Source organism: Rhineura floridana, chromosome 15, assembly GCF_030035675.1.
Source record: "Rhineura floridana isolate rRhiFlo1 chromosome 15, rRhiFlo1.hap2, whole genome shotgun sequence".
Lineage (NCBI taxonomy): Eukaryota > Metazoa > Chordata > Lepidosauria > Squamata > Rhineuridae > Rhineura > Rhineura floridana.
This window is the reverse complement of record NC_084494.1, coordinates 26,333,072-26,354,021: the sequence shown is the minus strand read 5'-3', so window position 1 is coordinate 26,354,021 and position 20,950 is coordinate 26,333,072. Positions and strand designations below refer to the sequence as shown.

The 20,950-nt window shown below is 42.4% G+C and overlaps 1 protein-coding gene across 4 annotated transcripts; it reads left to right on the top strand.

Annotated features, from left to right (window-relative positions):
* The first annotated feature begins 3,541 nt into the window (after window positions 1–3,541).
* Window positions 3,542–20,133, top strand: LOC133370896 (sulfotransferase 2B1-like). 4 transcript variants are annotated; one of them, XM_061597788.1, is made up of 8 exons: window positions 3,542–3,722; window positions 7,019–7,173; window positions 9,479–9,687; window positions 9,942–10,068; window positions 13,170–13,264; window positions 14,978–15,158; window positions 17,684–17,803; window positions 19,923–20,133. In XM_061597788.1, exons 2-7 carry the CDS (start codon window positions 7,044–7,046, stop codon window positions 17,791–17,793), a joined length of 852 nt encoding a protein of 283 aa, XP_061453772.1. In that variant the 5' UTR covers window positions 3,542–3,722; window positions 7,019–7,043; the 3' UTR covers window positions 17,794–17,803; window positions 19,923–20,133. The 4 variants fall into 4 exon arrangements, with proteins under 4 accessions (XP_061453772.1, XP_061453773.1, XP_061453774.1 ...); XM_061597787.1 differs by lacking the exon at window positions 3,542–3,722 and adding an exon at window positions 6,484–6,625; XM_061597789.1 differs by lacking the exons at window positions 3,542–3,722; window positions 17,684–17,803 and adding an exon at window positions 6,482–6,625.
* The last annotated feature ends 817 nt before the right edge of the window (window positions 20,134–20,950 follow it).

The window sequence follows — 20,950 nt, the reverse complement described above, 5'->3', positions numbered from 1 at the left end:
GATGAAATAGAAGATGATTTTCCCATTTGCACACCCACACAGTTCTTGCTGCTATCAATAAATTCATGATGCAAAATTTTATTTCCTTTTGAACATCCTCTTCCATCCAACTAAACAAAACCAACAGCAAAGCCTCAGGCTTATCCCTCCATGTCCTGTCAGTCACTCTTTCCCAAAATCAAATGGCACAACTGGCACAAGCACCACATATGAAGCAGATATATATTGAAATGTCAGCATCAACCACCACCCAGACGATAGTAATTGCTGCCCTGGATTCCCTTTGGGAGGAAGGGTGGGATTTAAATTTAGTACTACTACTACTACTACTACTACTACTACTAACAATGCTGTCACTGTGATCAAACTATTTTGTTTTCCGAAACAGACTGCCTTTTTCATCACTCTTACAAAATTCGTATTCTAGTGCTGGACTGTTTTGATCTAATTGCCCATTCTTGGAGGGGAGGGTGAATTGAAATCCTAATGAAGTTTTGATTAGGATGGCAGAAATGTATTAAGAAATTTATGATGGGGAGAGAGTTGCCTGTCTATTCTTTCTGTGAACAATACGAGTGGTAGGTGTGCTCCTTTTTAGCTATTCTCTTTTTGCAGCTTCAGCCCTCTCCACACTTTCTAGAATCCAATAAAGCGTTCCTCTTGGCTCCCTGTAGATCAGTGTTAGTGAACTGGATCCAGCTGGCAGACTGGATTCAGACTTCTCCTGAGCTCCCAAGGGCCACTTTGAAAGGTGCGGGGAGCTGCCCACCTGGCAGAGGAGGTGGGGTTTGTATCAGCCAGACTGCTCCTCCCATCTCAGCTCTTGGGAATAAGGAGGACAGGATACTAGAGAACCAATTCATAATAGCTTCTACTGTGGGAAGGTTATTTGGCTACAGCATGCATGAACTCATGCACACACATGCACGCACACCCACCCACACACACACAGATGGAGAGAATGAATCATCATTGCATGGTTAAATAATAATCTGCACCCCGTTTATTGCCTTGGGCAGAAGAAGGCATTTGGAATGTGCCACACAATTTCTCAGTGCAACAGAGACTTGACAAAACCCCTCTAAAATCCATGCCTATTCCAATTTTAGAAAGTGAGAGAGGAAGCAGGGAGGATGCTTCTTTCTTGATTTCCTCTTTTCATTCCATCTCTAGTGCTGTGTTGTAAGAGCTGGTGTAATGTAATGAGCTGGAAAGCCCCCAGCATGACTCATGTCAGTCACATCGTTACAGCTTGCTTCATCTCTAACCATTATTTTCTCATCCTCAGATGCTCCCAGTTTGCAACATGGGGATGACATTCTTGGCCTACCTTAGAGGATTGGCGACAGGATTATTGGGATAATGCAACTTACGTTGAGCACTGGAGATGTGTTCCTTAACGTCTAAAGTTATAAATGATATAAATGGCTCCAGCAGAGGGAGAGAAATGGGACAGCAGGGGCCACTCCAGCTGAGAGACCAGCTCCACTTCGCTTCCTGAACATATTCCATTTAACCTGGTTGTCATTTTAAGAAGTTTGAAACCTTAAGAAGTGGGACCTGAGTTTTCTTTTTCTCTCCTCTCTGCCCATCCCCTTTTCCTTTCAGGTTGTTCCTTTTAGATTTTACAGCTGCAAGCTGGGACTATCGTCTTTGTTTGCTTGCTTTACTGCTCTGACGTTCTGGGAATGATTTCAGCCACACAGCAGGGTAAAATGGTTTAAATCAATAAATGAATATCAAAGGTTCCAGATTGGGAGAAATGTTCATCTCAGCTGGCTTGCTTTTGGCAGAAGTAGGGAAGGGCAAAGTCCAGAGGAAGGAAAGATCAGGGGAAGCAGGTAAGAGAAAGTGTGATGCAGGTTGAATTCTAAGGTGAGATGGGGGGAACTTTTGGGGCTACTGAAGGGGGAGTTTGTTCCAAAGGCTTATCTCTTGGCAATCAGGATCCCCAAGTCCCAGAGAACCAAATGTGTACCCTTTTGGTTCATAAAAGCCCTCATTTATTAACTTCTCTGGAGATCTTGATCCTTGTTTTTCACATCTTGGGATGTATCCAGCCAATAAGTTAGTGTATCATAGCTGCATTTGGGCTTTGGGTAATTCCAAGGCCACAGTGTGTGAGTTAGCCCACGAGCGATTCATTATGGAGCGAGGGTGGATTGATTTTGGCAGAGGTGGCTTTGGTAGTGACCTTCCCTTTTTGTTTGAACTGACATTTGTTCAGCAGAAAGAAAGTCCTAAAGAGAGAAAGTGTAGAGTTGCTGGTCTCCTATTGAGGCCCTTCTCCAGCCCCCCCTCTGAGGGAGGCTTGGAGGGTGATGACAAGGGAGAGGGCCTTTTTGGTTGTGGCTCCCCATCTGTGCAATATGCTCCCTGTGAGGTCCACCTGGCACCTTCCTTGGCATCTTTTCGGCGCCAGGTAAGGATTGGACTTTCCCCCCTAGGCGTTTAATAGACTGAGATGATGATGATTGCCAAAGCTTTCTGTGGTTACGTGGGGATGGATGTTCATTATTTTGTTTTATGGTATGATATATATATATTTGTTTTTTCAAATAATGTTGTAAGTCTTTTGGAGACCTCCAGGTAACAAATGACTAATAAGTTTAATGATGATGATGATGATGATAATAGCATTTGCTGTCCCATTCGACACTTTCAATATTCCCTGGCATGGATATTGTCATTATATACATCAGTCACTAGTGGCACTGGGCTTCCTGACAGTGATGGGTCCTTTACATCACTGTTCTTCAGTCTTGGGTCCTCAGATGTTGTCAGACTACAACTCCCATCAGCCCCAGCTATCTTAGCCGATGGCCAAGGATGATGGGAGCTCTAGTCCAACAATATCTGGGGACCCAAGGCTGAAGAACAGTGCTCTACATCTTCTATGATATTCCATCTCCTCATTCACCCCCTAAACAGTTTACCTTCCACCATTGCTTCCTATTTGCTCTTCCAGTGCCTTACGATTCCTGGTTTGACCATGTGAAGGGCTGGATGGAGATGAAAGACAGATCCAACATCTTCTTCATCGCCTATGAAGAACTGCAGCAGGTGTAGATCCAACAAAAAAGGGGGCAACCTTACAATTGGACATAACTGTGGTTGTCTGATGTCCAATTGTAAGGTTGCTCCCTTTTTTGTTTTTTAAAAATTCAGATACAGTTGGCCGGGTGCCTCTGATGATATGCAGAGTTCCTTGCAATCCCTCCAAGGGCCCCATGTAGTTTCGAGTGTCTTTCCTTGGGTCCACATCACAGTGGGTGTATCCTGTGATTTTTTATTTATGTATTTAATTTATTGATCAATTAGATTTAAGTCCCTCCATTTTTGTAATTTGCTGTTCTGCACCTAGTTCCAGGTCTCCTGCTGTCCCAGATGTTTCCTGGGTGCCCTGCCGGCTTAAAGGTAGCCTTGCAGCATTCTTGCCAAATGCACCCTGCAAAGTGGCACTGATCCCCTCTGCGTGCCTCTGTATCAAGGGGCAGATCTACACATGGAAGTGTAAGTGTGTGGCTTCACATGCCTTTGCTTTTGCCTCCGGCAGAACCTGCGTGGCAGCGTGGAGAGGACCTTCCTTGGCAAGGAGCTCAACCGTTGACTCTGTGGTGGAAAACGCCTCCTTCTGGAAGATGAAGGACAACAAGATGTCTACCTTTTCCTTGTCCCAATGAGCCATTATGATCATAAGAAAGGAAAGCTCATGAGGAAAGGTAATAATTAGATGGGACAGAAAGTCAACAAATAAAGGTCATGTGTGGACAGCCTTTTTTTCTATGGAGCGCCGTTGACCCATGGGAAAAATAAATGAGTGGCACAGTCAATGGTGGGTGGGGCCACAGCCAAATGTGGGTGGAGCATAGGGATGAAGAAGAAATTCAGTTTTGTCTACATTTTAATGTGAAACATCCTAATGTGAGCTCTTGAAGCAATATGCAAATAGAAACACAATTATCTTTCACAATTTGCTCTTCTCCCAATTGTGCAATGAAGCTTTGCAACCAAAGTGTACAAAAATACATAGATTCTGATTTCTCCCGTGAATCAAGTTGGTTAAGGTATCCATTTCCACAAGCTAGAAAGACTTGAACAGACATTCCCATATATATAAAATGGAAGATAGTTTTTCCATTTGTGCACCCACACAATTTTTGCTGTGATCAATACATTCATTATTCAAGATTTCATTTAATTTAGAATGTACTCCTCCATCCAATTAAACAAAACTGTCACAGTGATGTTGTGGGCTTTAAACTATTTTGTTTTCCAAAACGGACTGCTGTTTGTGGCAGGAAACTGCAGGAAGGGAATCAGGTAAGGACAGCCAGTGACCCCTTAGGCACCTTTTGGGGTGATTGGCAGCTCCTGAGGCCTGCAGCTGAGGGCTATAAGAACTGGGGCAGAATATGAGCCACCTTTGGGGCCACCTTACCTCATCCATCCAAAGTTCTGGGGCCCTGAGGATTAGTGACATAGGAAGGCCTCCCAACTCACCTACAGGGCGTGGCTTGGGTAGTGGTAGGCAGAATGGTTTGCCCTTGTCCCAGCAGAGGTTGGTTGGCCAATAGCTGTAGGCATTGCCTGATAGTTCATAGCCAGTTCATAGCCAGCTTCTGCTCTTGTAGTTTCCCTCTGCAGGTTTAGTTTAATAAAATGGCCCTTAATTCAACCCAGATATTGGTGTCTGTGTCTTATTTCATTCCTCGACCACAATAAATGAATACCCGACCTGCTCTCTGAGACAGAAATATCTGTTGGCTATGGGTACATTCTTAAACTGCAATTTCTCTGCTACTTAATCAAGGTCTGAAGTCAGCAGTGGGGAAGGGAGAACGGGCCAGCAGAGGGCAGAGTTGCTTCAAAATGCAGCCAGGAAAACCATTCTGGCTGCTTTTGAAGTGAGCTCTGTGCCCACCACAGTTGCTTCTCAGTACCATCATCATCGTCAAACTGAGTGCAAGAGGTAAATCTTTAGGGCAAAATTAGCAGACTGTTACAGTGCCTTATTATGAAAACCATGTGCCTCAGGCCAGGACTTTGGTAGCCTATTTGACAATCCAGACCTGGTCAAAATGTTCCATCTCTATTGTAAAAAAATTAAGTACAGGATCAGTTACAGATTCTCTCAACTGTTTTGCAACTTTTCTGCAGACCGCCTGAAAGGAGCTTGTTTCAAAATGCCTGGAATGTCACCTTGAGTTTCATGATGGTAGAAAGGTGCGACGTAAGGGTTTTTAATTGCTTTGTATATACAACTGTTTTAGTTGTTTTTATGCTTTTTTGTGTTTTTTAGCTGTAGCTGTTTTGTTTGTTTTTATCATTGCATTTTTGTTATTGTAACCTGCCGTGGGGCCTTATGGTAGGAGGTGGATAAGAAATCTAGCTAGCTAACTAACTAACTAGCTAGCTAGCTAGCTAACTAACTAACTAACTAACTAACTAACTGACAAGACAAGACAAAGACAAGACATTCCATTCAAGGTCCACTATTTTATTTATTTATTACATTTATATCCCGCCCCTCCTCCCAGAAGGAGCCCAGGATGGCAAAGAAGACCACTAACAGCACTTTAAAAATCTTAAAAATGAAAGACATTAAAACATATTAAATCAAAACATCTCAAAAAAATAACCACCCTATGGGGATAAACCACAAACGTCTCCCAACCAATCATCAGGACTCGGGTTCCATGATAACCCCAACTGGTTCACTGAGGCATGGCCTTGGGGGAAAGAAGGTATTTGGAATGTCCCACACAACTTGTCAATGCAGCAGAGGCTGGGCAAAACTACTCGAAAATCCACACATGTTCCAGCCTGGAAATCGGACAGAAGCAGGATGCCTGACCTCATTCCTTCTTGAGTCCTTCTTCCCATTTTACCTCTCGTGTTGTATTGTGCAAGATTATGTAGCATAACGAGGTGGAAATATGCCACTAGGAAGCTCATGTCGGCCACAGAATTGCCAGGGTTTTTGGAAGGGTTGCTGGGATAATGTGACACACTTTGGATGCCAGAAATGTGTTCCTTCCCTGCTACATTTATACATTCTACAAATGGCAGCTGCAGATGGGACTTCAGGGCCCATCCATCACATCGGCTGAGAGACCAGCCCTAACTGGGCTCTCTCCTCTTGGAACTGTCATTGATTAGCAACTATCCACCTGGTTGTTGCATGGAAGAGACGGGACACAAGGGGCCACTCCAGCTCCATCTCACTCCTCTTCTCCTTGAACAGATTCCATTTAACCTGGTTATCATTTTAAGAAGTTTGAAACTTTATGAACTGGTGATGGAGTTTTCCTTTTGCCTCCTCTCTGCCCATCCCTTTCCCCCCCCTTTGGGTTGTGCCTTTGAGCTTGCAAGGCTGCAAGGAGGGACTGTCTTCTTTATTCTTTTTTGTTGCTCTTATGTTAGCTTCTCTTGGAGCGTTTTCAGCTATGGAATAGTGTGATAGGTTTTAAATCAATACATGAATGTCAAGAGTCCCAGACCGGGATGAAAGGTCATCTCAGCAGGCCTCCTGTTAGTAGAGAGCTGGAAAGGGCAAAAGCCAGAGGAAGGAAAGATCAGTGGCAGCCGGTGGTGGAAAGGGTGTTGCAGGTTGAATTCTGGGGTGAGTAGGGGGGATGCTATGGGTCAATAGAAGTGGGGGTTGTATCAAAGGATTATCTCTTGTTGATCAGAACCTTCAAGTGCCAGAGAGCAAAATGATTTGATTTAGTTGTGGAACTAACTTGTCTTCTTGATTGTATTGAAATTTGAAAGCCTAATATTATGTGTACCACTCAGAACTGAGTTCATTGGGGGTTTTTCCCACAAGGCCAGGCAGTGCCACCAGGACACCTGTGGATGGTGCAGCAGCACCTCCTGAGCTCTTCCCTTCCTCCATCTCCCCACCAATACCCACAATTTGGCCCTAAAACGGTAGCTACTTGAATGTCCCCAAAACATGTTATCATAACTCTCTCTCTCTCTCTCTCTCTCTCTCTCTCTCTCTCTCTCTCAGATCTTTACAGTTTTCAACGTCATCAATGACTAATTTAATATACAAGGGGATCTTTTTCACCTCACAGTTCCACTCAGTGGAAACACTCAGCTATGTGGAAAATGAATTCCAACTGTTGGATGATGATATAGTGGGTGTCACTTACCTCAAGTCAGGTTAGTAGTGCAGTTATGACTCTGGACTTAATGGCCTTAAAAGAGGCCTCTCCTGAGATGGTAATATTTATGACTTCACTAAGACCCTCTTCTATCAACAAGCCTTTTAAGTAGATACCTTTATTGCAACCTGCATCTGTCCTGGAATTGTTTTTAAGGTGTTTTGTTTTTAAGAGGTTTTTATTGTTTTAGCACTTGTTGGTTGCTGCCCTGGGCTCCTTTTGGGAGGAAGGACAGGATATGTTGTAATAATAATAATAATAATAATGTGAAACACACAAAGAACTAAACAATAAGAGCAATATTTTCCCCATCCATTTCAAGTGCTTGTAACTGCTACAGTCCTTGCATGTTAGGACAAAAAAAAAGTTAACTCATATCAAGAAACAAGCAAACAAAATTCTTTGAGCATGTTCAGAATTTCATTTAAAACTGCCTTATCACTACCCTGTCATGACTACAGGCTATCTTTATAGCCCCATTCTGCCATCTGCACCATGCAGTCCACCAATGCATCTAAACTCTCAGTTCATGAGATCAGCACCTAAGCAGGTGGCCCACGTCAAACATATTTGCATTTCTTGCAGGACTCCTTTTCATGGGCAAGCCAGACTCAAAATCGATAATTCCAGGGGGAAAAAACAGGCAGTTCAAAGAGAACATTTGGGAAGTTCAAATCATGCAAAAGTTGTATTATGTAAGGTGGTGTGCAAAGTGATGGATATAAATGTGAGAAATAAATCAAGCAGTCCAGGTTCCCCAAAAACCTACAACCCTGATCAAGCATATCCATTTCTACCCCTGTGCCAAAGATATTCCCTGCAGACTTCACTGCTGTTCTCCAGTTTTAAAGGCAAATCTACACAATCTGCACTTTGCAAAATACAGCCACCCTTAGAAATTCACAGTTCTCCGAATTTTGCAGAGCAGTTCTCTAGCCACATGATTCATACACAATGCATAAGTGAAGATAACATACAAAATGCAGTATATATTAGGGAAAATATAAACATTAGGGGCAATATGCTTTGCAAAATGTGTATATTAGGAAAAATGGCTTACAAAAATGTGTGTATAAGGAGGAATGTACATTAAAATGCTGATGAATTTGCATGATGACTTAGGGGAAAAATACTCAAACAGATGAGAATTGAACTCAAGACTGGAAAAGTGAGGAATGGAGAACAACTGAAATCGGCAGATTCACCCAGCCCTATTCTCCACAGAGAATTCACCAATGTTTCTAATATGAAGGAAATAGTTCTAAAACATGGAGACTCCTTTCCTGACAAGCCATGTGAAGTTGTCAGTGTTATGCTCCGGGGTTGGGGGGAGCCTCTGCTTGCTCCTGGGGAACCTTAATTTCCTCTTCAAGACTGCTTTGAAGATGCTCAAGATGCTCTGTTTGCTGCTGGCTCTGCTGGGACATCAACTTAATTTGCTCAGGAGTCTTGCTGTTTCTCCTTCCATTTTAACTTAGGCGTGCCACAGTTCCTCCACCAGGAAGCACAATCCTACTGCTAACACCAGTGTTACATGCATTCCAGTCTCAGAGTGGTGAGAGATTTCAGGGGTGCCAGTGCTTAACCTGGGTTTTGTTTTCTTGGAATGAAGGTCACTAGGGACTGTGGTGTCTTTATGATATATGGTTTTATTTCCACATATATACAACCTGAGCACAAGATGGAAAAGCTCACAGCATTAACACTCCAAGAGATAGCTTTGGTTGCAGCACAGAGAGCAAGTCAAGTCCCTATGCTTCCCAGCTCCAGACGGGACTAGTCAAAAGGCTAGTGCCTGGCCTATTGTTCTCCTATCTCTAAGATGACATGGCCTCCAGCCAGGTGGTGGTGGGGAAAGCTTACCCCTTCATTCTGGAGGCATCATTACCTTAGCAACACATCTGTACTTGACCAACTCTTTAGACATGTAGAAAGGGCCATTAACTTAACAAAGAGGCTGGTTTGACCACCAGCAGTTCCTTCTACTACAGACTTCCATATTACAGATAAAAAAATCAGGCTTGGAGGGTGCCCACAGATATCATTCAAACCAATCCCAATCCTACTGAAATACATTCATTTTATAATACACTTCACCATGCTACACCAGTCATGAATTTGGGAAATCCTGTTGTAGGATGGTGCTGAGTAGTTCGCTGTTGGCAATTCTTATGATTTTGCAAGGAGAAGACAATTGCTACTGAGCTGTGGATGGGAAGAGGGAACAAGAGAAGTGAAAAATATGCATAGCAAAGTGAAGAGGTTTTATGGAGAAGATTGTGACTGGTGGACTTCCTCTTTAGGTACCCATTGGATGCAGGAGATCTTGGGCTTAATCCGGCATGATGGGGACCCCTCATGGATTCAGAGTTTACCAGTATGGGAACGGTCACCCTGGATAGAGACTATTTTTGGACTGAAGCAAGCCTTGAAATATCCACCACCCAGGCTTTTGGCTAGTCATCTGCCATTCCACTTATTCCCTAAGTCCTTTCTCCACTCCAAGGCTAAGGTAGGAGCGGAGCAATTAACACATCAAGCCTGCCTTTGGCTTCTCTCTTTCTGCAACACAGAGATGGGGTGGGGAACTCTGGACAATAAGCAGAAAATCTCACAAGCTCCTCTCCCAGCAGTAAAAATGCAACAATAGTGAATTCAGTAATAAACCATTTGCTGTCCTTTCATGAGACATGGCTGCCTCACATTGCCTAATGTTAGTGCCGGTCTTGCTGCCTTCCTGAAATGCAGCCCTTTCTTGTCTAACAGGTTATCTGCACTGTGCGTAACCCCAAAGATGTGCTGGTTTCATTCTACTACTTCTCCAAGTGCTTTGAAGTATACAAGGACCCTGGAACGATGGAAGAGTTCATGGAGAGGTTCCTGAGTGGAAAATGTATGGAAAGTGGCAAATCAGCCAGTCCCACATGCTGTCTGCTATGCAACAAAAACTCTCTTCTTAGCCATCCTTCCAGTCCTATCAGAGAAGTGTAATTCCCAACTCGATACATGGGGAGGGAAAGAAATGGTGAAAGGTCCCACAGTGGTTAAAGCCATTTTCTTTTCTAGAAAAATAATAAATTCCCTTCAGGTGAGTGTGAATGGCAGCAACTTGTAGCGAGGCATCTCTTGAAGTTTCGTTTATGCCAACAAGCTTATGCAGTTGTTTAGCATAAGAAGAGCCAGCTGGATCAGACCAGTGGCCCATCTAGTCCAGCATCCTGTTCTCACAGTGGCCAACCAGATGCCTGCTGGAAACTGGCAAGTAAGACCTACGCGCAAGAGCACTCTCCCTTCTGTAGTTTCCAGGAAGGGGAATTTGGAAGCATACTGCCTTCAACCATGGAGACAGAATATTGCCACTATGGCTAGTAGCCACTGATATCCTTTTCCTCCATGAATTTGTTTAATCCTCTTTTAAAGCTATCCAAGTTGGTGGCCATCACTGCCTCTTTTGGGAGTGAATTCCATAGTTTAACTGCGCCTTGGGAAGAAATACTTTCTTTCGTCTGTCCTGAATCTTCCAACTTTCAACTTCATTGCATATCTATGAATTCTAGTGTTATGAGAGAGGGAGAAAAACGTTTCTCTATCCGCTTTGTCCATGTCATGCATAATTTTGTACATTTCTATCATGTCATCTCTTGTGCCTTTTTTTGAAACTAAAAAGTCCCCAATATTGCAAACTTTCCTCATGGGGGGGGGGGTTGCTCCATTCCCTTGATCATTTTGGTTGCTCTTTTCTGAAACTTTTCCAACTCTACAATATCCTTTTTGAGGTGAAGTGACCCAGAACTGTACGCAGGATTCTAAATGCAATCACACCATAGATTCCCAACGCAGTTGTGCCATAGATTTGTATAACACCATAATATTGGCTGTTTTATTTTCAGTACCTTTCCTAATGATTCCTACCATTGAATTTGCTTTTTTCACAGCTGCTGCACACTGAGTCGACATCTTCACTGAGCTATCCACTATGACCGCAAGGTCTCATTCCTGGTCAGACAGCCCCTATGAGGATATATGTGAAATTAAGATTTTTTGCCCCCTTTATACATAACTTTATGCTTGTTTACATAGAATTGCATTTGCCATTTTACTGCCCATTTGAGTTTGGAGAGGTCCTGTCGGAGCTCTTTACAATCCCTTTTTGTTTTAACAACCTTGAACAAATTAGTATTGTCAGAAAACTTGATCACCTCACTGCTCACCCTTAAATCTAGATCATTTGTGAACAGTGAAAAAGCACAGGTTCCAATACTAGTCCTTGGGGGACTCCCTCTCTACATTCCTCCATTGGGGAACTGTCCATTTATTCCTACTCTCTGCTCTCTGTTTCCTCACCAGTTCCTGATCCACAAGAGACCCTCTTCTCTTATTCCATGACTGCTAAGCTTACTTAGGAGGTACTGTGTCAAAAGCTTTTTGAAAGTCCAAATACATTATATGAACTGGATCACCTCTCTCTACATGCTTATTGGCACACTCTAATAGGTCAGTGAAATAGGACTTATCCTTGCAGAAGCCATATTGGTTCAGCTTCAGCAAGGTTTGCTCTTCTATATGCTTTAACAATACTTTCCACCAGTTTTCCTGGCATAGACATTAAACTAACTGGCCTGTAATTTCTGGAATGCTCCCTGGACCCCCCTTTTAAAAATGGTGTTACTGGCCAGTTTCCAGTCCTTGAGTATGGAGGCAGATCTGAGGGATTTTACATATTTTTGTTAGAAGATCAGCAATTTCGCATTTGAGTTCCTTGAGAACTTTCGGGTAGATGCCATCTGGACCCAGCAATTTGTCAGTTTGCCCCATATCCTCCACTGTGAAGACAGATGGAAATAATTCATTCAGCTTCTTTGCAATCTCCTTATCCTACTTTAGCACACCTTTGAATCTCTCGACATACAAGGGTCCAACCACCTCCCTAGATGATCTCCTGCTATTAATGTATTTAAAGAATACATATTTTTGTTGTTGATCTTTATGCTTTTAGCAATGTGCTCCTCAGATTCTTCTTTTTTTATTATCCCTTATAGTCTGCATTTACTTTGCAAAACTTTGTGTTCCTTTTTGTTCTCTTCATTGGGACAAGACTTCCATTTTTTGAAGGAAGCCTTCTTGCCTCTAACAGCATCTTTGCCTCTGCTCATTAACCACACTGGGATCCTCTTTGCCCTGGTGGTAAATTTCCTAATCTGGATATACACTCCAGTTGAGCTTCTAATACTGTGTTTTTAAACAACTCCCAAGCATTTTTGACCCTCTAGACTTTACCTTTCAACTTCCTTTTTACCAATCTCTTGATTTTTTAAAAATACCTTTAGAGCCATTTTAATGATAGTTTTATATTGCTTTTAAATGTTTTTATGTTGCTGTACACTGCCCTGATGTTTTGCGAGAGGGTGCTACATAAACATTTTTATAAACAAACAAACAAACAAACATGGTGAGGTCTCAGTTCCAGTGTTGCGGGCAATATATTAGACATCCTCGCTTGTGGCAGAGAAAAGAAATCCTTAACAGAGAAAGTGTAGAGTTTCTGTCTCATCCAAACCTTCACATCTCCCTTGTGTGGATAATGCCATTGCACTGATCAGTCACTAGGTGGCACTATTATTATTTATTTATTTAACAAGATTTATGTGCTGCTTGATTGTAATGAAACCTCAGAGCAGTTTCCACAAAATAAAATACAAATGATCAACAAACAGTTTATTTGAACATTTTAAAATGTCTGTTTTTAACTAAGAACAGATTAAAATGCATGTATCTTCTACATGTCTGGATAAGCTTGCCTAAATAAGCCTGTCTAATGTCACTGGACTTTGTTTGCATCTGGGTGGAGCAGAAATTTCCTGTTATGGTCTTGCTTATGACTGACAATTAAGTCCTTATCTAACTTTCTGGCTGGCGACTCCTCTACTTCTTCCATGACATGCCCCTCCCTTCCACTCTTTACATTCCACGCATGTTCCCATTTTGTTCTTCCAGTGCCTTTTTGTTCCTGGTTTGACCACGTGAAAGGCTGGATGGAGATGAAGGACAGACCCAATGTCTTCTTCATTGCCTACGAAGAATTACAGCAGGTATAGGTCCAAACGTGACTGTGATCATATGTACCCTCAGGTTATGGGCCCATTCAAACATGACTTTGCCAGTTGTTCGTTCTGAAAAATTCTGGCACTATTGTCTAAGTGAGTACATGCAGAATTCCTTGCTACCCCTACAAGCGAAGATTGTAACAAAAATAAAAAAAAAGATTTAAGGGCAAAGAGCCTCGTATTTGTAGGGACAGGGAAGAATTAGATTCAGTTCACATTGAAAGGGAAAGCTAGCTAATTTACAACTTTCAGAAAAAATAGGAAAATTGAAACACAGACATCCTTTGAAATTCACACTTCTCCACATTTTGCAATAGTGTTCTCCAGCCATGTAATGTGCACAAAAATGTATATACTAGGCTAAAGTGTGTGTAAAAATGCATATATTAGTGAGAATTACATAAATGCATTATTTTAGGGGAAATTGTTTTGTAAAACTGTTTATATTAGGCAAGACTGCAACCAAATGTATTTATTGAAAAATTCACATTAAAATGCTGATGGATTTTCATGAGTACTTTTAAAAAAAATAAAATCACAGACTGGTGTGGAAATGTAAAGAAGTTTGGAAAAATGAGAAAATGAAAATAACCAAAACTAACATCCCATGTGCACAGTACCTTTCCTATATTACACATCAGAAGAGATATGCCTACAATCTGCTGTTCTGCCCCTGGTTCAAGGTCTTCTGGTGCGTCAGATGTTCCCCGGTTTGTGTGCTGCCTGAGGGGCAACCTGGGACAAAACAGCAAGTAGTTAGTTGACGAACAGAGAGCCCATTATCCCGCTCTGCCCTTTGCACAGTGATGGCTGAGAAGTCAACACAGTCATGGTGGCAAACTTCCTAAATGCAAGGTCTCAACTTTTAAGACCTTGCTCTTAAACCTTCTTTTTAAAAAATGTTTTTAATCTTAGAAGATCTTTTGAAAGCTTTTTTTAAGTAACGTTTTTAAAGATGTTTTGTTTTAATGTGTTTTAAAGTTTGTTTTGATGTTTTAATGTTTTTAGTGCTTTCGGTTGCCTCTCTGGGCTCCTGCTGGGAGGAAGGGTGGGATATAAATCAAATACTACTACTACTATTGCTACTGCTACTAATACTAAGAAAACAAGAAAACGGGCTTTCTCTGTGGTGGCCCCCGAACTATGGAACTCTCTCCCCGATGAGGTACGCCTGGCGCCAACATTGATGTCCTTCCGGTGCCCGGTAAAAACCTTTTTGTTCTCCCAGACTTTTAAACAACATTTTAACAACATTTTTAACATCTATTGTAACACCTACACTTGCACTTACGCTCTTTATATTTTAGTAATCTTAATTACTTAACATTTTAACATCTTAATACTTTTAACTGATTTAATACGTTTTAATATTTTTTAGGCTTGTATTGTAGTTGTTTATATGTTTAATTATGTTCTACTATTTTTGGTATATTATTTTTAAGTTGTCGATATATGTTTTTATTTGTATATTGGATGTTTTTATGTTGTGCACTGCCCAGAGAGCTACGGCTATTGGGCGGTATAGAAATATAATAAATAAATAAATAAATAAATAAATAAATAAATAAATAAATAAATAATAAAATGCACCCTGCAAACTGGCACCAATCCCCTCTGTGTGCCTCTTTATCAAGGGATAGATCTCTGCATGGAAATGCAGTGTGAGGATTCACAGTCATATGCTTTTGCCTCCTGCAGGACCTGCGAGGGAGTGTGGAGAGGATCTGTCGCTTCCTTGGCAAAGAGCTCAACAGCCGGCAAATCGACTCTGTGGTGGACAATGCTTCCTTCCAGAAGATGAAGGACAAGAAGATGTCCAACTTTTCCTTAGTCCCAGAGAGCACTTTTGATCACAAGAAAGGAACGTTCATGAGGAAAGGTAATGATATAGCCTGTAATGGAAAGCCATGCCAACTGCAGAAAACCATTATGTCTATGTCAGTGTGTGTGTGGGGAGAGAGAGAAGGGCCATTAACCTAAGGAAAAAGTAAATCAGCAGCCACACTGAACAGTGTGTCAAGCCAGAGCTGAACATTAGCATGATTTGAAGGACTGCATAGCTCTTTTTCTCTCTGTCTGCCAGCCCAGCCCAGCCCTGTAACCAGCCTTTCTTGTCAGGTGGGGCAGCTGCATTTCTAGGTGGAGCATGTTTTGGGGTGAGGCACATAGTGCCAGGTAATCCCCCCTCCAATTCAGAGGACGTGAGAGCCAGGCCAAGGAAAGGGAATGGCACTGGCCTTCCTCCTCAGTCTTCCTCCTCCATCCCGAGAGTGTGTTAATTGACATGAATGAAGTTTAATCTGTTGCATTGTCTCACCCAAGAGTCAAAAGCTTGACTTTGTCTATAGCCACCATCCTCCTTAACCTGTGGTTTATCCCATGTTCTGATATTTCATGAACTGACTACTTTGGTAATGATAATGAGCTCCTGAGCTTTACTTTGAAGCTGCAATAGGTATCTCAGTTTTAGATTTCACCTGAAAAGCAAACCTGTTTATACTACAAGTTTAGGGAAGGGCAGAGAGAAAATAAATACTTTAGGGTGTGTTCGTTCACTTTTCCTTAAGAGTCCTTCCTTCTAGTCTTGTTCCTGACTTTTAGATTTTCCTTCTTGTTGGACAATTAAGGGGAAACGTTTTAGCTGCTATATAAAGGACTAACTAAGTAATTGGAAACTGTGGAAGGCAATTGGGGTTTTTTTTAACTGGTTGCTGGGTTGATTGTTCTGTCCAGAAACTCTGAAAAGGCCTCATGCTGAGCTGTACATATTGGGCAAATCAGCAATTAGGCCTAAGTTACAGTCTAGGTGACCAGCCAGCCAGCTAACTAACTGTAGAGTACACAGCAATATTTATATTCCCCTAGGGCTGTTTTCATCCTTTTCCATCAAATTCTCAAGAAAAAGAAGAAAACAAATAGCCACTATGATTGTGAGTGTAGTGAGTGCTTTAAAAGAGTAAAGAGTAACAGGGTAGCCATTCAGATCACTTTAAGTTATCTCTTTATTTCGCCCTTTAGCAATAAGCACCCAATCCTCCTCTACTCATCATAATAACTGCAGGAAAAAAACCCTCTTACTTCTTTCTACAGGCAAACAAAGATGCTTCAAGATAACTTAACTAATTATCGGGTGATTGTGATCATGAAAAATCTACCTTCAGTCAGGGAAAGTCTTGAGTGAGCAAACTTTTGGGGGCTCTTGCAGATGAGTTTTTTTGTTGTGCACTCACCCTTCCTTATTCACTGAATTTTTCAGAGGGTCCTACTCTTAAATTGCTCCTGTTCATAAAACAAACGATTGTTGTTTAAATGGAGGTTGTCTTTGTCTGTCATGTAGGTGGGAAGCACAGCTGTAGCGGTGGTGGTGCCTGCATTTGCCCCCACTTGGCTACAGGGCTGACTCTCATGCACCCAAATGCAGAGCTTGGAAAAGTTACTTTTTTAAACTACAACTTGCATCAGCCCCAGCCAGCATGGCCACTGGATTGGGCTGATGGGAGTTGTAGTTCACAAAAGTAACTTTTCCAAGCTCTGCCCAAATATACAGAAGAGAACAGGAGAGCATGGATGGGCCTGCAATGACTGGAGAGCTGGATGATTCTGAGGGCTGCCTGAAACTGGGCTGAGGGCCACAAATTCTTCATGCTATCAATGCCAAGGGCTGTTTAGCATAAAAATTTGACAGGTTCTGAGCCCTTATCATCTATTTGGCAAGCAAGCAAATCCAGCAGGTATAACATTCCCCACCACTACATGGCTGCTTGCCTGAGGTCAATCCCAGCACGGCCACAGATTCAGAGTTTCCCCTCTACAAATAAACAAAAGAGGTACAACTCTAGCTAACTGAATTTTCTTGGCCATGATCAAAATGGACGGGAAGCAGGAAAGATTGTGCTTGGACTTCTTCACATTTCTCTGTGTCATCCAAAATTAATGGAAAATGTATGCCCGTTTCCTATTTTAGTCATAGGATGTGGAGATCTCAGCTGTCCACACATTCTCCCATTGTCAGGACTGGATTTACTTCATATGAATGTAACATGAATGTAAATGGCATTTGTTGACACCAGATTCCAAAGCTGAGAATATTAATAGAGTTACTGATTACATTTCCATTGGGTTTCCATTCTGTGAACTGTAATGACAGAGAAAAGGTAAATGAAATTTACATGTTCCCTACTACATCTCCATCCCACACACCCCAATAAGATTATGATGGTTGGGAATAATTGTGTTCTTCTGTTATCATCTGACTCCCTGTCTTCTTGCTATGCACATTTACTGGGATGTAACAAGCTCCAGTGAAAGTTACTAGATGGAAAGATCAGTCAATTTCGGTTCTCTCAGTTTCTCATTTTTCCAGTCTTAAATTCAGTGGTTACACATTCTCTTGTGATGTTCCAGGGATCTCTGGGGACTGGAAGAACCACCTGACAGTGGCACAGAGTGAACACTTTGACCGTGTTTATCAGGAGAAAATGCAGGGTGTGAATGTGCCCTTTCCATGGGACTGAAAAATCCCAGGTAGTTCCTCCTGATGTTCTTCAGCCTTACATCTCATATGGTTTAGATACCTTCTGATAAATAAACAGATACCTGAGCAGAAACAGTATGGTTCTATTGTATTGTTGTCAATAAAGTACATTCTCAGGGGGCAGGATAATGGCAATACACTGAAACCAAGGAGAAGTGGTGCGAGAGCTAAAACAGTCAAATAATCTAATAGAGTCTCTCCAGAAGGAGGTCTGAGTAGCCAGAGTTGAAATACCATCAGAAGATATGTTGATAAAAGAAATGGGTACCAGACCTCCTCAAAAGCAGCAGGTTTAGACTGACCTTTACATAACCTTAAGTTAGTTTTTCTGAAAGTTGTGATATGCCAAATGCACCTATAACTCTATACCAGTTACCTGTCGAGAAATCAAGAATGTCTTCCAGCCCCTCAGGATGGTCATGCGAGTTGTTACTAACAAGAGCATGATCAGGGGCCAGTAAAGCAACTGGGGCCAGCGTTGATAGAAAGAAGAGCTTTTGAAGGCACTGACCAATTGGCGATTCTTGAAATTAGACTGAAAACAACATCCCAGAAAGAGGACACATAAGGATAATTCCACACGTGCACGACCAGAAGCCTCACTTGTTACATCTCCTCCAATGATTAGGGGACAGGGAATTGTTCATGTAGCTGAGTTTGACTGGAGTCAGTTGCCATCTGTGTACTACCTTAATAGAGGCCTCCTGGATGGCTGGCAAAATAGTTTTAAACAGGGGCACTTCTCCAACACCTAGCCCACACTGAGAACAGTATGGGGACATCTAGAACTGCTTCCCACACTCCTTTTTACTATTCTATTTCACAGCTTTAAGCATCTCCATGCTTGCTAGAATGCAGTCAAATGTCCCTCTTTGCTTCCTGTAGTTTATCAGCTTGGCTGGGTTTGCTGGTGTTACTGTGATGATTTCATGGGCACTGTGGCATGATCTGGTAAACTGCAGAAAGCCATGAGGGTCACTTTAATTGGTGTAAATTGTTTACTTCAACAGAAGCACTCCTTTTCTGTCTGCCAATCCACTTTCTCTCTCTGTCACCCATGCCACATAGATACCCTTTCTGGCTGCTCTGCTTCCCTTCCTCCCCAAACCTCTCTGACTTCCAGTGGCTCCATCTTCCATTCTTCCTCTGTTGCCCCCTTTCCTTTTTGCACCGAGGAAGAGTTTCTTGCTATCTCCAGTCCTTGGAGTCAACATGTCTTCCTGCTGGTGGTGTCCATTTAGAACTGTTCCCTGTTAGAACACTATTAGAAAAGAGAGAAAACTGTTCTGATTGGATGTAATCAACAGAGAGGACTGTTCTTTCTCTTCTTTTCCAAGACTCCTGGCCAATCAGAATGGTAAGAGGGCCTAAGCCAGAATGTGCCCTCTGTATGTTGGTAAATTACAACTCCCATCATCCCTGACCACTGATGGTTAGGGCTGATGGGAGATGGAGTTCAGCAATATCTGGAGGACATCTTAAACAGCAATTCTGACACAGACACAGACTGGGATGAGGTCTCTACTTAAAAGGCTTGTTGAAAGAGGAAGGTCTTGTTGAGAGAGGTCTTGTTGAAAGTCTTTCCTTTTGTTGAAACTGGAAAATACACACAATTCTGTCCGTCAGCACCTCGTTACCACTTGCTAACTATTACTTAGGATGACAACTTCCTTCTCACTCAAATAAATAATGTTGTTCAGCATCTGTGGCACCAACATGCATTGGATGATCAGAATGGCAGACAGATGCGAGCAGTTCCTCCTGATGTGCATGAGCTCGATTGGCTTCTTCTCTGCCTGCTTGCTTTGCCAGGTGCCTTTCCCCATGGACCTATTTGTGACACATTGGGAAAAGGTGGCTAGATGAGACATCCATCATGAGACATGAAAGCATTTGTGTTGCTGGAGTGTCAGGTGGGGTGGGTGGGAATGGCTGGGGAATAGCCAGGTGAAATGTGCTTCTGCCCCAAACATAAGCTTCCTGAGATAGCTACCTCGCTCTGTCCCATGGGTAGAGCCAGCCCTGAGCAAGAGGAAAAAGACTCCTAAATTCAGAAGTAATTGCAGATGAAATGATGTGTTGTTACCAGTCCCTCTTGTGATGTTCCAGGGATCTCCGGGGACTGGAAGAACCACCTGACCATGGCACAAAGTGAACACTTTGACCGTGTTTATTAGGAGAATATGTAAGGAGTGCACATGACCTTCCTGTGGAACTGAAGAATCCCAGGTTGTTCCTCCTGATGTTCTTCATCCTCACATTTGTATGTCCCATATGGTTTGGGTACCATTTGCTAAATAAACAGATACCTGTACAGAAATCGTATAGTTCTTCTGTATTTTTTCTTGTGTTTGTTTGCATGTGTGCTGTAACTATTCTCTTTTGCAGCTTCAAGCCTCTCCTTGCATGCTGGAATGCAATAAAATGTCCCTCTTCGCTCTCTTTCGTTGATCAGGCCAGATGTTTTTGATGTGGTTTCTCATGGAAACCAGATGATTTCATGAGCATTCCAACAAGTGTAATGAGGGTCATTTTAATCTGTTTAAATTGTTTACTTCAACACTAGGACATTTTGTTCTCTGCTAGGCAATCTTCTCTCCTCCCTGTGAGTGACCCATTCCACACAGACACTCTTTCTGGATGCTCTGTTCCCTCCCCCCCATCCCTCAGACTCTGACTGCTCAATTTTTTTCCTTCCCCCATTGATCACCTCCATTTCCTTCTTGTGCTGAGGAAAAGGCATTGCTGTTTCTTGCTAACTCCTCTCCTCGGAGTCAACATGTCCTCTTTCTGGTGGTGTCCAATTAGAACGGTTCTCTATCTTCCAACTGGACACTATCAGCAAAGAGAAGAGATAGAAATGTTCTGACTGGATGTAATCAGCAAGGAGAATGGTTCTTTCTCTTCTTTTCCAAGTCTGCTGGCCAATCAAAATGGTAGGAGGGCCTCAGGCAGGGGTAGCCAATGTGGTGCCCTTGAGATGCTAACGATCTACACTTCCCATCATCTCTGATGGTTGGGGCTGATGGGAGTTGGAGTCCAACAACATCTGGAAGGCACCACTTTGCCTGCCCTTGGCCTAAGGAGACAACATGGGGGGCAGTGAAGAGAAACGCAGACTGTGTGGCCCAGAGGTG

Excerpts from the sequence above, each read along its gene's own strand:
- LOC133370896 (XM_061597788.1), top strand. The coding sequence starts at position 7,044 with ATGACTAATTTAATATACAAGGGGATCTTTTTCACCTCACAGTTCCAC. Across the intron at positions 9,688-9,941 it reads TTCTCCACTCCAAGGCTAAG|GTTATCTGCACTGTGCGTAA; the intron begins GTAGGAGCGGAG and ends CTTGTCTAACAG. Across the intron at positions 10,069-13,169 it reads GAGGTTCCTGAGTGGAAAAT|TGCCTTTTTGTTCCTGGTTT; the intron begins GTATGGAAAGTG and ends TTGTTCTTCCAG.